At 58.5% G+C, this 13,818-nt stretch overlaps 4 protein-coding genes across 4 annotated transcripts; 1 reads left to right on the top strand and 3 right to left on the bottom strand.

Moving 5' to 3' along the window:
• Positions 1-633: 633 nt before the first annotated feature.
• GGTG_07204 (DNase1 protein) lies at positions 634-2,226 on the bottom strand. Its single transcript, XM_009225028.1, has one exon. The coding sequence runs from the start codon at positions 1,903-1,905 to the stop codon at positions 1,327-1,329; it is 579 nt and encodes a 192-aa protein (XP_009223292.1). The 5' UTR covers positions 1,906-2,226; the 3' UTR covers positions 634-1,326.
• Positions 2,227-3,476: 1,250 nt separating this feature from the next.
• On the bottom strand, positions 3,477-4,488 carry GGTG_07203 (hypothetical protein; the record flags this gene model as incomplete). The annotated part of the gene is made up of 3 exons (XM_009225027.1): positions 4,288-4,488; positions 3,847-4,146; positions 3,477-3,557 (listed from the first exon to the last, which is right to left on the bottom strand). Exons 1-3 carry the CDS (start codon positions 4,294-4,296, stop codon positions 3,477-3,479), a joined length of 390 nt encoding a protein of 129 aa, XP_009223291.1. The 5' UTR covers positions 4,297-4,488.
• A 1,476-nt stretch (positions 4,489-5,964) lies between these two features.
• On the bottom strand, positions 5,965-10,119 carry GGTG_07202 (hypothetical protein). Its single transcript, XM_009225026.1, has 4 exons — positions 9,639-10,119; positions 9,418-9,551; positions 6,342-9,345; positions 5,965-6,256 (listed from the first exon to the last, which is right to left on the bottom strand). Exons 1-4 carry the CDS (start codon positions 9,728-9,730, stop codon positions 6,067-6,069), a joined length of 3,420 nt encoding a protein of 1,139 aa, XP_009223290.1. The 5' UTR covers positions 9,731-10,119; the 3' UTR covers positions 5,965-6,066.
• A 160-nt stretch (positions 10,120-10,279) lies between these two features.
• On the top strand, positions 10,280-13,152 carry GGTG_07201 (DNA replication licensing factor mcm5). The gene is made up of 4 exons (XM_009225025.1): positions 10,280-10,633; positions 10,725-10,851; positions 10,933-12,338; positions 12,421-13,152. The coding sequence occupies exons 1-4, from the start codon at positions 10,497-10,499 to the stop codon at positions 12,911-12,913; spliced, it is 2,163 nt and encodes a 720-aa protein (XP_009223289.1). The 5' UTR covers positions 10,280-10,496; the 3' UTR covers positions 12,914-13,152.
• Positions 13,153-13,818: the final 666 nt, after the last annotated feature.

Below are 13,818 nucleotides of genomic sequence, written 5' to 3'. Positions count from 1 at the left end.
GGGGGGGGACAGGCAGGCAGGGGTTATCTAAGACTTTTACTCTGTCGAGTGCTCCGAGGTCAGGAAAAAAAAGAAGAGGCAGGGGCTGACTGCTCCTCGCAGTGCCTTTCTCGGGCTGAGGTGGACAACAGCCCTCGAATAGCCTGGCGCAGGGCGATACCCCCAACCACTACCCAACCAACGCCGCCGAGCCACGGGCATACCCCCCTTTTTTTCCCCTGTTCGTTATTGGGAAACGGACAGATATGTTGAGGGCGCGGAATTTCAGTGACGCATGTAGAACGCCCAAGTCATAGCATAAAATAAAAAATAAAAAAAAGCAAGACAAGTAAACACAAAACAAAACTCACAACGCATGTGATGCTCCGTTGCCCACCACGTCATCGAGCAGCCGCACCGTGGGAGGAACCGAGTGCGCGAACGCGCCGGGGGGCACCCTTGCGCGGGGCCGCACCGCCATCACCAGGGCGCTAGGCCGGCCGCCCGGCACGGCTAGGAGAGGCTTTGACGGTCAGGAGGAAATTCCAGGCCCGTGAGAGAGCGCAGGAGACAAGAGGAGATTGAGGTGGCACGCTCCACAGACCTCGAGGAACCACGGATATTGGCAAAACATCACTCAAGCTCGAAGAACCATGCGGGCTGGCAAAGAATCCATGTCTATTGCGTTTCTTTTGGTTTGCTGAAATCAAGCCACCCGGACTTTCTTGTCCGGCAGCGCGTCAACTGGTGACAAAATATGTACAGCGAAGAAGTGTAGCAATCTTTAGGTAAATGGTCTGGAAAAGGAGCGTCATGAATGAGGGGTAAAGGTGTCTTCCCAGAAACCCAATTCCGTCCACCGCAGAACAATGCCCAGGGGGACTAGCTAGACGTCGGACAGAACTGTAAAGAGACAGTAAACAATAAACAAAACTTGTTGAGGTGCAGAAGCGCTCAGTGGGAAAACGTGGGCGACGTCATGCTTTTGGTGCAATCTCTATAGGCCATCCAAAAGAAACAAAAATGCGGGGCTTGATTTTTCCCCTCAACCAACGATCCTTCCAGGACCAATACGGTTGAAAGAACTGTGTAGGGGTGAGGCGAGAAGCATCCAGACCTGGATGCGACGGGGGTATCTCTCATCAAACGATCGCGCGAGGCAGCACGCAGAACGTCGAAAAAAGGAGGGAACAATGAGAAATTGGGGCGAGAGAGGCCGCGACAGCAGCCAATTGTCTAAAAGGCCGTGTCAAGAAAGGTAAAAATGGGTGTCATAAAGTCGTCAGGTTGGACCGCAAAACGAGTGGTATCCGCAGTGCTGTTGGATATGCGGAAGGGTCTCCCAGCTTAAAACCACTTGCCCTCGACGTAGCTGCGCTTGTAGACGCTGTAGCCCTCAAAGGTGCCGTCGTCGGCGCCGCGGATCTTGTCGCCCTTCTTGACATCGAAGCCCGTCTTGCCCAGGGTAGTGACGAGCTCCGTCTCGTGCGTGACCTTGGTCTGCACGTCGTCCCAGAGGTAGTAGGCGTTGCCACAGGGAAAGAGCTGGCAGCCGGAGGTGGGCTTGCATGCCTTGGCGGGCCACATCTCGGCGACGCCCTCGTGGTCCGCGGCGTCGACGATGGCCGAGACGTCAAAGTAGGTCAGATCATTCCAGCCGTTGAAGGCGACCTCGCCGAGCATGCCAGGCTTTTTGTCCTTGCCCTCCGAGACCGAGTAGTAGTTGCCGATCCAGGCGTGCGGGATAGTGACGTTGACCGTTGAGTTTGCAGGCACCTCGACAGCCTCGATGGTCTCCAGGCCCGCGTTGGGGGTGAAGTAGACGGTGCGGTTCACGTTGTCGATGGACTTGAAGATGATCTTGTTCTCCGCCACGACGGCCGAGGCGGCGGCCACCAGGAGAGTAGCAATGCTAAGGAACTGCATCTTGAGTGCTGGTTGTGTGTTGAAGAGAAACCGGGAAAGGGCTCAAGTTTCTGAAACGGGAATCCGTTGGTTGTTTGTACTCGTTGTACGAGGTAGAGTGTATCCGCGGTTGGACGCGAACTAGTTCTGCTGACGAAAGATTGCTGGTAGTGTCTGATGTCGAGGCAAAAGGGGGCGACCTGGTGCGTCCTTTGGATGTTGACTTGGGTAGGCGAAAAAGAGTGAGCCTAGCTCTTGACAACGACTGATCTGTCTTGGGTTTGGAAAGGAATAGTGAGTGGATATAAAGGGGTCCCCAAGGGAGTGTGGAGGTGGAAAAGAAGGTTGTTGTTGAGATATCAAAACAAGGCCGTGTTTACAGCTTCTGGCCGAGGGGGAAGGCCTGTTATTATACGAAAGGGGACAGCCTCGACCGCCACCACCACCGAGGATGTGGGTGGGCCAGGCCACGGACCGGTATGGCGTGGGAGACTGGAGAGGCCCACTAGGGCAAGGGGATTGGGCAAGGGAGGAGACAACCTTTGCAGACTGCCGTGGCGGAAAAGACCCATCTCCTCTCATGGTTTGTGCCCGCCCTTTGTGGCATGGCGTGTGGACATCCGGAGCAGAGCCGGGGTGTGCCAGTCCATGACGGACCCCGGGCTGTGAGTGTTGAGACAGGGGTTGGGTTGACGGCTCTCGTCCGAGGCGTTGCGCTGGAAAAGGAGGCAATCTCAAGGAGAACGACTAGAATCTCGCTAGCTCGGGGAGCAGCCGCCAGCGCTGGGCTCGATGCTGAAACAAGCCAAAGCCGGCCGCGACTAGCCAAACGGCCGTCAAGGTGGAAGTAAGCCACGATGAAGGGGCTGTGGGAGAGGGAGGTAGCGCCAGGAGGGCCACTGGGCCATCGTCGCGCCTCATACTGCGTACGCACCAAAGCCAGCCCACACGGCCTTGGAGACCTTTGCTGCCAGAACTTGGCCTACCATCAGCACCGTAGGTCGTCCCCAACACAGAAGGCGACAGGTACCAAACCATGCCTGGACACCGTCATGGACGCCAGGCTATACCCGGCACAGTGAGTGAATAAAGTGCGCAATCAGGAAACAAAAAAAAAAATCCCAACAGGATTTTGTGAGGAGGCGTCAAAGAAGATGGAGGGGCAACCAGGGATTGGGTGATGTTGGCGAGGAGAGGGCAGGTTGGGATGACGCCCCTGGAAAGAATTTTTTTCCTGCACCCCGTTCAGACCAAGACCACTCGGGCCAAAAATGGCAACAACAAAAAAAAGCCAATCGGGTAAAAGCAAAACTGAGAGCCCGCAAGGGAGGCGCGGGTGGGATCAAAGAATCAGCAGGCTGCATGTCAGCTCTCCTGGCTGGGAGCGAGCTCTGGCCTCCCATTGGGCAAAGGCCTGCATGCGGTGCCTGGTACCTGGCAGCGGCAGAATCCATCGTGGCAGGCCCTGAGAGGGCCAAAATGGCTCCCCCTTGGTCCGACCCATCCACACCTATTGAGCTGCCGTCCAGCCTCCGGGCCTTGCTTACCACGCATCTGCTAATCCGACACGACATTCCATCCCGCTCACCCGCTCACGCTGCCTTGGTCGACGACTGAGGGGCAGGCGTCTCCTCACAGAACCCCGCCAAGATGCCTGTGGTGGGGTTTGTGGGCTTCCATTACTTGTGGGTCAGCGAGGTCGAGGCTTTTTTCTGCCATCTCGGTTTTCGATCGATGTTTTCCCTGCTGTTTCTGCGGGCCTTGCTGTGGGCCGATTCGTTCGTGTTGGGTGCCTGGGTGGGGGCCACAAACCTTCTGGGCTCAAGGCTGTGTAAACGAAAGGCTGGACCGCGATCCCCCCTGAGGCCTGCGTGCCTGCCTTGCCAAGTCTCTCCACCTCCCTGCTCCCCTCCATACCTAGCCAAGCAGGGCGCGCGGGAGAATGGAAAACTTGCAACTAACTCCGCAGACGAGAGCACGGCCTTGGCGGTGGTGCTTGTGTCGCCACGTGTCGGCTGGACCTTCCTGTCGTGCCGTGTGTGCGCCGTAAGCACAAGATGCAGAGCGTGCCGGACAAGGCATAAGAGACAGCTGTGCTGGCCCGCGAGGACAGAGGCCGGTGTGCTTCGGTCCTGCATACAAGCAGCGCCGAAGGAGGGTGGCCCTGGGCTTTAGATTGGACCGCAATGCCCGGCTTTCCCTCCTGGGCACGACCGCCATGGCAACACCACACACACAGCCCTGGCACCGTAGCCTGGGTGGCTTCGCGGCCTGTCAGCCGCTTTCTGGACCGTGCGGTCCGAACCTGAGTCGAGGGACAGTGACGCCGGCAGTGTGGTGACTGCAACAAGCCCAGGGTCGGATGTTCCGCGGAGGGGCTGGAGGGCAAAAACATGAACTCACTCGCGGCATCGGTCCCCCGAGGTCCCACCGCCACCCATCACGCCGCTTTTCTGCTTTCTGCTTTCTTCTTCGATTCTGTCTCCATAATGCCAGAATGCGCCCGCTACCCGCGCGCGTCAGACTCGACCGGTACTTGCAGCAGAGGATATAAATGGAGGCAGATGGGGTTTGGAAACATGATAAGAATAGTCAGAAATGCAGGTGCCGGAATCCGCCTGCGCTGCGAGGAATGCGCGCGCCTACTCGGGCTGGTGTCCCCCTCAGTGTCAGCGACGTCAGCCACGAGTGGGCCCGTGGGAAGGAAGGGGGATCCGCACCAGAGACTTGAGAGATCGACAGGGACGGTTGCCTAATCTGGTAGTTCGGCTGGGCTGGCACGATTGCCCTTGGTTGGGTTGGGTGGCCCACGGCCCCACCCCTGCCTCTGTCCCGAACAAGGAATGTGGAAATCAGGTTTGAGCTATTTTGTGTTTGTTTCTGTCTGCTTTCACGTCTTTGTTTCTAACCAACCAGCCGTCATCAAATGGGGGCGCTCGGTTCCCTCTAAATTGCTCAGGGGGGCGATGGCTACGCCTTTTTTTCTTCTTTTCTTTTCCTTTTTTTTCTTTTTTTTTTCCGGGAACAAATTGCCAAGTTTCCGTTTCCTTGGCCGGGACTGAATGAAGAAGAAAAAGAAGGAAAAAGAAGGCGCCCCAACATGCACACACTCTACCAGCGTCTTCTTGGCGCCACCGTTGGCAATCTACGGTCCGCAAGGCAACGGTCATCGGCAATTGACAGTGCCAGTGTCTTGGGCATCTGATGGTGGTGTGTTGAAGCCCCCCAAGGCGGCCCTCTGCCACCCACCCACCGCCGCTACCAAGTGGCTGCCGAGACCTGAGAGGACTTTTACAAATCTACTTCTGCCGAAAAAAAAAGGTGGTAAAGGATACCGGGAACATGTCCGGTTGGTGATGAGCAGGAGGGAAAAAAAAGAGTGACACGTCCGGCGGCATGTGATATCGACGCGTCAGGCACAAAAAAAAAAAAAAAAAGGCTCCGGCTCGGGTTTTCTGCTGGGTATTGCTACATGACCACACCCTCACGGAAGCAAAAGACATGGTCTAGACACGTGCAATGGATCCCAAGGGCCCCTCAAAACAGGCACGGCAGGGGCACGCCTCAATATCGCCCCGTCGCTGGCGGCAATCTCTTGGCGGGGGCCCAACAACCACGGGTTTCCCAGCCCTACAGTGCACTTTGACTGTCCCCTGGCCTTTCCGCTGGCTGTTTTGCTTGCCACGCTCATCCAGAAGCGGAACTTTATGGTCTGGCCCAACCGATTGGCTGATTTGATCGACCTGAACAATGGGGCCTCCCAGACGGATGGATCATCACCCTGAACAGCTCGGACATGTAAAGAGTGCTCCGGTGTTGGTCCGGGCCCTTTGCCGCCTGCAGCCGTGGTTGACAGGACGATCGGCGGTGGGCTTGCAGCTATGTGAGTGGCAAAGCCCTTGAGACCTAAAAGGCAAACCGCCTAGCGATGAGGTAGGAGAGCCGTAACGTTGGTGCGAGCAAAAACAAATACGAAGGGCAACGTAACCGAGAGCCAAATAAACATGGGCAATACGTTAAGGAGTATCACAAGTGGGAAAGGACGCAAAAACGTAGCGGGTATCAAGGAAGTCAACCAAGTCGGAGACAGGGATTCATCACTGCACCGCAGAGAGTGCTCGCTCGATTAATCATCCTACTTCACCGGCACAATGCGACATTATCATCCATAGTCGTCATCCATCACCCGTCGTCTTTCCCGTTGGACTGCACCCCGTTGGCCACCGCGGGGCCCGACACGCCCTCCGACGTCCCGCCGCCGCCCCTGGTAACGCTCTTCTTGGTGGCGAGGCTGATGAGGTAGTCGGCTGCGTCTCCGTTGCCCTCAATCTTGCTGAGTCTGGTCTTGAAGTGTCCGAGGTCATGAAGGATCCTGCCGTCACACACATGTTAGCTTTTACCACCGAGAAGAGCCGTCACGTCGCGTGGAGCCGAGGGCTCAAAAAAAAAAAACGCACCTATCCCGGCCAGCCTCGGTCCTGACCTCGACCGCAATGATCACCTTCCCGAGCTGCTCCTTGTAGCTCCCAAAGACGGGCTGCATGATGAAGTGCACCGTGCCCTCGGGTAGCAGCTTGATCAGGTTCTTGTAGAGTGTCAACGTCTCCTTGGTCAGCGTCTCCATGTAAGGGTGCACCACCGCATCGTCTTCCTCGGCCCCCGGCGCGTCCCAGTCCAGGGCTCGCATCGTCTTGGCGTGCGTCGCCGCGCGCTGGCTCATGATTTCGACCAGCTTGTCGTAAATGTTGTTTTGGTGTTCCTGGTACAGGCGCCGTACTTTGTCGAACTCGCCCATGAGACCTGCCGCCGAGTTGGGCGCTGCCGCCTCGTTGCTGTTGGGCCCCGAACCGCCTCCGCCGGGCTGCTGTTGCCCGGCCGGGACGTGCCGGCGCACAAATTCGCGAACGTGCGGTACCAGCGCGGCCACGAAGCCGAGCGCCTGCGACGCGATGGCGAGGTGCTTGGTCGTGATATTTTTGAGGCCTGCCGACCGCGTTGCGCCCGCTCCCAGGATGAGCTGCGTGCACCGCGAGTTGAATAGCTGCAAGTACGACACCAGCGACGCCGACACGTCGGCCGTTATGGACGGGATCCCCACCGCTAGGTGCAGGAACTGCGTTATGCCTTCGAGGCAGAGCACCGCCGAGTGCGGGAGGAGATACGTCTCGTCATCCATGACAGCACCTCGCGTCTTGGGCTTGGCGGCGGCACCATTTGCCTGAGCCTGCTCGAGGTCTTCCTCGCCGTCCTGATCTGCCTCGCTCTTGTCTGGCCCCTCGACGGGAATCCAGATCTTGCCCCCCTCGGACCACGCCTCCGCATCCCTAGTGCTGCAGGCCAGGAGTCGGTGGAGTAGGCCCGTGTCGGCGTCGGTGAAGTCGTGGACGCCCCATTGGTCCTGCTCCATGCCCTGTGCTAGCTTCTGCTTCTCGGCGTCGCCGTGCACCTGCACGAAATCGCGGATTTGCCCGTTCACAACCGTCTTGAGCGTCGTGCCGCTACGGCCCGAGATGGACTCGCACTCGTTGGCAAAGTGGAGGTTGAGGGTGAAATAGCGCAAGAACCACACTAGCGGCAGCCGTGTGCTCTGCTCCGTCCGCACCCGTAGGAGCTTCACTATCTTGTCCTGCGAGATGTCGACCGCTTGCCCGAGCAGGTTCGACAGCTCGAGCGCCTTGTGTATCTCTTCCTGCGCCTCAAGCCCCGCGATAGAGGTCCTGCGGTTCATCGGGCTGAACGGCGGCGATCGAAGAGGTGGTGACTTGAGCCCGTCTAGGCCTGCCGATTCGATGCCGATGGAGCTGGCGACGTCTAACAGAAGCTTCCCCTGTGTAGTTAATCTCCTGAGAGTCTCGGTGACGCTGATGTATATCCTGATCAGCAGCTCCTCCGCGTCTTCCCTTTCGAGCGATCGTAGGTTGCGAGCAAGGGCTGAGGACTTTTGCTGCGCGTTCCTTTGCCTGCCCGCGCCACCCATCGTCGAAGACGACATCATCGACTCGGCATCGTCGTCGTTGGAGCTAGGCAGGGGTTTCCTTATGAGATTCTTGATCTCCCTCAGCGCCACGTCGCGGAAGGCCGCCGTAGCGACCGCCAAGTGCTTGGATCGCTGTAGACCCCCGAGGATGGCTGGCAGGGCCATCCGCAAGCTCTCCTGATTCGCCATATACGAGGGAAATACCGAAGGCTCTCTGGCGAGCGCCCCCCTGGTGCGGTTCGAGGCGGCACTCCAGCGCATGAGCACCTCCTGGTGGGAAACCTCCTCCAGGTGCCTGCGCAGGTCGCCCAACAGCAGCTCTACGAGCTTGGCCTCGTACGCCCTGCCTATTCGGTAACGGAGGACGTTCATATCGTCGTGGACGCCCTGCAGGGCCGAGGCACCCCTCAGGTCGCGTAATTGGTAGCGGGGGACGACGGGCCGGTTGAAGCCGTTGAAGGGCTCCACACGGCCGTCTATGAGATCTTCAAGCGCATCGATGCTATCGAGTGCCTGATCTATTTGCCCTTCGTCCACGAGGGCCTCACACCTGCCGACCCCCTCCACAATGTCGCGCAGCTGTAGGGTTGCGTCGTGCAGCTGCTGCAGGTTCTCGCGTCTACGCCGCTGCTGCATAATGCCGAGGCCCCGCGTGACGACCTCGTTGTCCAGGGCCTCCAGCTCGCTCCGCAGAGACTTTATCCGCTCTACCGACTCTGCCGCCTCGGTGTGCAGGCCTTTGAGAGAGCCCAGGGCCATGAAGAAGGTCGTTGAAGCAGCCGAGATGGACGAAATGAGGTGCATCTCGACAGTATCCATGTACCACGACAGCTTCTCCTGTAGGATCGCATTTGTCGCCAGAGCCTTCCTTGGCGCTGGCGTGTTTCCGTTGGTAGCGGCAGCAGGCTTGTCGTCGCCGCCGCCCGCCGAGGTTTGCCTGATGACCTCGGAGCGCTCGCTAACGATGTCGAAAGTGCGGGGATTCTCGAGGTGGAACTCGTCATCGAAGTAGACGTTCGGAATGGTCGACAGCGGCGGCGGGCCCTGGGCTGCCCTCTTGGCGAAGCTGGAGCTTGCGCGGCGGCCTGGGGTCGTTGGTGGCTCGAGCGACGAGGCTATGGAAGACACAGAGATGACTGATGACACCGAGCTCTTCCGTTTCGGTGCGACTGCGGGTCGCTTCCCCGGGCGGAGGTGTTTCCCATCGTCATGGCCCTGCGGATGATCATCCTTGCTGCCCAGGCGGCGCGAAGCATCGGCGCCCTCCTCCTCGCTCTCCTTGGCGCGCCGTAGTTGCTCGTACAGAGCACCAACCTGCGTTAGGTAAGGTCGGAATTCGGAGGCGTCGATGCGTTGGATGTTTGTTAGGGTCACGGGTGGGATATCTCTTGTTGTCGGCGGCCTATGTGAGGACGAGGACGGCGCTGACGTGTGTGGCAGGAGGCCCGTCCTGACTATAGGGGGCTGGAGCAGTGTCGATATTGCTGCAGGGAAGGATCTCGGGGTTAGTCGGGACTAGAGGCCGACGAGAGTGCGGCATTAGTCGCATCACATACCGTTTTGCCCAGACTCCACGACCGCGTTTCCCCAGCTCCCAAACGACGAGTCCAGCGCTCCGCCGATGGAGTGGATGGAGCTTGCCGTCGAACCCCTCCTTCGGACCTGGAGAGAATTGCTCGTTGAGCTCTGCCTGTGAAGGGGGAGGGGTGTCAGTCAAAGCACTGGAGCATCTGATGTCGTGCGCGGCGGTCGAGGGGTAGTGCGGCTGCTCTCGTACCTGGAGTGGAAGGGGAAGTCATGGCGCGAGCCGTGTGGGGACGTTGGCGACAAGCTGTCCATTGACTTCCGCCCGCTCTCGTTCTCGTGCATGTTTGACAGCCTCCGCGCGAAAGGCGACGGAGGTCAGGGCATGACGGGACGGCAGGGGGAGGCCGTCGGGATCTGCTGATCCAGGGGCAGCGGCCGGGTGGAGGGCGGGCTTCGACGGCTTTCTTTCAACTTGCGACCATGTCCAGCGCAGCGCAGTTGGAGACAGCCTCGGGGTCGGCAGGATGTTCGGTTCCCAGGGTGCAAGCTGGGCGCGTCGTGTCGCAGCAAAGTCAAGGGGGATGTCGTCGTGACGAAAGGCGGTCTTGCCGACTCTTCAGCTGTCCGTTGGGCGATTGGGTGGTAGATATGCTAGAATGCGCCGTGTTCTTGGGTCCTTCCTTGCCAAGCACAGCGCCAAAGACGCCATCTCATCAAGGCCAGCTAAACCTCGACAACGCTGACTGTGCTGCGGCCAACCGCGGCCCCGAAGTTCAGCCGAATAAAGGAGCTCCCGATGGGGCGGCACCACGTGATGACAGCGATTCGGCCGCATCGATAATGTAAGCACTTTGACTCGACGCGAAATTCAGATGCCAGCACGAATCGACGCGTCTCGCTGGCCCCTGTTACTGCTGGCGATTCCCCTCCCTGCACTGGGATTCCCCACCACAAACCTGCCCGCCATTGTCGCATCGCAAACCACAGCTACGCCCTACGACGACCCTCGCAGCCAGGACTGCGTCGATACGAGCCTTTCTGGTGGCATCTTTCACCCTTTCAGTCTTGTAAAGATAATACCCCCAGGTTTGAGGTCACCGCCATCAATATGGACCGCCAGAGCGCCTTCTCGGTCCACGCCTACTCGGCCAATTTCGAGCAGGGCGAGGACTCCAACGTGCAAGTTCAGGAGCAGCTGTTGCAGTTCATTCTCGACTTCAGACTCGAGAACAAATTCGTTTACAGGTAGGGCCCTGACGACTTCTTTCTTCCGCGGCCGTTCCAGGCGGGCCTGCATAGCAAGTAGTTGACCTGTGTCGTGCTACCACGGATCCAGGGACCAACTGCGTGAAAACGCCCTGCTCCAGCGCTTCTACTGCGATGTCAACATCGGCGATCTGATCAAGTTCAACGAAGAGCTTGCGCACCGGTTGGTCACCGAGCCGACCGAGCTTATACCCCTGGTACGAACCGATGTATATGCGCCGCCCTCTCGCCGCCCTGATGAGGCCGTTTCTGACATGTGAACCGACGCTGGCGGTCAGTTCGAGAATGCGCTGCGGAAAGCCACCCACCGCATCGTCTTCCCCCACAAGCAAAAGGTCGACCTGCCGGAACACCAGTTACTACTGCACTCGAATGAGGAGGACGTGTCGATCCGGAAACTCGACTCGATGACCATCTCACGCCTGGTGCGCGTCCCGGGTATCGTCATCGGTGCCTCTGTCATGTCCTCCAAGGCCAACGCCCTGACGGTGCAGTGCCGCAACTGCGCGCACACCTTTGACATTCCTGTATCGGGCGGTTTCAGCGGTGTCAGCCTCCCGCGTCGCTGCGAGAGGCACAGGGTCGCCAACGACCCGACGGAAAAATGCCCGCTCGACCCCTATTTTGTCATGCACGAGAAGTCTCGGTTTGTAGACCAACAGGTCGTCAAGCTGCAGGAGGCCCCCGACGACGTGCCCGTCGGCGAGCTACCGCGTCATGTGCTCATTTCGGCGGACCGCTATCTGACAAATCGGGTTGTGCCTGGTTCTCGTTGCACTGTTATGGGCATCTTTTCCATCTACCAGAACAAGGGGTCCAAGAACTCGACTAGTGGCGCCGTGGCCATCAGGACGCCGTACCTGCGTGCCGTGGGGATTCAGACCGACATCGACACGGCATCGAGGGGTACTGCCACATTTTCGCCCGAGGAAGAGCAGGAGTTCCTGGAGCTCAGCAGGCGCGAAAACATCTACGAGCTGCTAACAAGCTGCATCGCGCCGTCCATCTACGGAAGCACTGACATAAAGAAGGCTATTCTATGTCTCTTGTTTGGCGGTTCCAAGAAGATCCTGCCGGACGGCATGAAGCTGCGTGGCGACATTAACGTGCTCTTGCTGGGAGACCCGGGTACCGCCAAATCACAGCTGCTCAAGTTTGTGGAAAAGGTGGCGCCTATCGCCATTTACACCTCTGGCAAGGGTTCGTCGGCGGCTGGCCTCACTGCGTCAGTACAACGGGACCACACGACTCGTGAGTTCTACCTCGAGGGCGGCGCCATGGTGTTGGCCGACAACGGTGTAGTATGTATCGACGAGTTCGACAAGATGCGCGACGAGGACCGTGTGGCGATCCACGAGGCCATGGAACAGCAGACGATATCCATCGCCAAGGCGGGCATCACTACGATCCTTAATGCACGCACTTCGGTCCTGGCAGCGGCAAATCCCATCTTTGGACGGTACGACGAGCTCAAATCGCCCGGCGAGAATATCGACTTCCAGACCACCATTCTGTCTCGATTTGACATGATATTTATCGTGCGCGACGAGCACGAGGCTGGCAAGGACCAGCGCATAGCGAAACACGTTATGGCGCTGCATCAGGGCCGGGCAACGGCCGAGGTCGAGGCTGAGACGGAGATACCGTTTGACAAGCTAAGACGGTACATCAGCTACTGCAAGTCGTGAGTGGCCCGCTTCCATCGGGAAGCTGTCTGAGAGGATGGCGGTGAAGGGTGCTAATACTAGAACCCTTGTCGTTTTTAGTCGATGTGCACCCCGTCTCAGCCCCGAAGCGGCTGAGCGGCTGTCTTCTCACTTCGTCACTATTCGGCGGCAAGTTCATGCAGCCGAGATGGAGTCCAACGCACGGTCGTCAATTCCCATCACGGTCCGGCAGCTCGAGGCCATTGTACGCATCACAGAGTCGCTGGCCAAGATGTCGCTGTCGCCGATAGCGACCGAGGACCACGTCAAGGAGGCAATTCGGCTTTTCCTGGCGTCCACGCTCGACGCGGTCAACCAGGGCGCGGACCAAGGGTCACGCGAGGTTAACGACGAGGCCGGAAAGGTGGAGGCGGAGCTGCGGCGGCGGCTGCCCATCGGCTGGAGCACGAGCTTCGCGACGCTGAGGCGCGAGATGGTGGAGGGCAAGGGGTTCAGCGAGATGGCCCTCAACCGGGCGCTCAAGATCCTCCAGCGCAGAGAGACTATTATGTTTAGGAACCAGGGGGCGCAGATTTACCGTAACGGTGCTTAATATCTTCTTTTTCCTGTTTGTAAATACACCGAAACGATGGTGTAGGGTAACGCGCATGACGGGATGACATGGAACACAAAACGGCCCTGTACCGGAATCATGTGCGGATCGGAATGTCGGTGTTTTAACAAAGCGCCCGAACGCTGAAAGCCGCGCTGCGAGTGCCATCCAATAATAAAGGCGTAGCCCGGTGGATCATGTTTGTGTGGGAGCTCCTTGCGTCGTATTTTCGTATAGCACTTCGTATGCTAGGAGGTAACATCCAGTATTCGGATCGGCTGATTTCGTGGAATCAGACCATGGCCTGGGTGCTGCGGGAATTACACTAGGCTGGACAAAGGAAGCCCGCTGCCCTGCTCAACCGTGCCAACCCCGTTAACCACTCCAAATGCGGTGTGTCGTATGTATGGGACACAACAGTACTGTGCACAGTCCACCGGCCGAAGCGGTCCCGGCTTGACTCGACGGCCGGGTCATCCTACGAAGAAGCAAGGGGAAATCCTCTCCCATGATTGGGCCGCTCCACTCTCGGCAAAAGCAGAAGCCGTGGCGGCCGCGTACAGGTCCCAGGGATCACAAACCCTAGTGCGGTGGATGCAAGATACATTTTCTTCCTTAGAAAACCAAGCCAAACTGATGTACCATCAGGATCCACCGTACTAGGATTTGTGATCCCTGGGACCTGTACGACAAGACATTATGCCCTTTTCGTATGCGTCGTATCAGATACGACGAGGGGGGAGGGAGAGCACGCGATGCTGTTGATCAGCGCTGTCGAGGGAAGGTGGATGGTTTCTGGGCCTTTTTCCCACGAACCGGGCGCTGGACACCACTCGCTCTGTCGGCTGCCTGGCTAGACCAAGACGCCGGCCCAATCTTACAGCGCGTCGTGCCAAACTTTGCTT

This window comes from Gaeumannomyces tritici, assembly GCF_000145635.1.
Source record: "Gaeumannomyces tritici R3-111a-1 unplaced genomic scaffold supercont2.3, whole genome shotgun sequence".
Classification (NCBI taxonomy): Eukaryota; Fungi; Ascomycota; class Sordariomycetes; order Magnaporthales; family Magnaporthaceae; genus Gaeumannomyces; species Gaeumannomyces tritici.
Note: the sequence above shows the minus strand (reverse complement) of the source record. Positions and strands in the feature narration are given on the sequence as shown.

Coding starts and splice junctions, on each gene's coding strand:
- GGTG_07201 (XM_009225025.1), top strand. CDS start 10,497: ATGGACCGCCAGAGCGCCTTCTCGGTCCACGCCTACTCGGCCAATTTC. Junction 10,634..10,724: donor GAGAACAAATTCGTTTACAG/GTAGGGCCCTGA, acceptor CCACGGATCCAG/GGACCAACTGCGTGAAAACG. Junction 10,852..10,932: donor CGACCGAGCTTATACCCCTG/GTACGAACCGAT, acceptor GCTGGCGGTCAG/TTCGAGAATGCGCTGCGGAA.
- GGTG_07204 (XM_009225028.1), bottom strand. CDS start 1,905: ATGCAGTTCCTTAGCATTGCTACTCTCCTGGTGGCCGCCGCCTCGGCC.
- GGTG_07202 (XM_009225026.1), bottom strand. CDS start 9,730: ATGCACGAGAACGAGAGCGGGCGGAAGTCAATGGACAGCTTGTCGCCA. Junction 9,552..9,638: donor GACTTCCCCTTCCACTCCAG/GTACGAGAGCAG, acceptor CCCCCTTCACAG/GCAGAGCTCAACGAGCAATT. Junction 9,346..9,417: donor CGTGGAGTCTGGGCAAAACG/GTATGTGATGCG, acceptor CCTTCCCTGCAG/CAATATCGACACTGCTCCAG.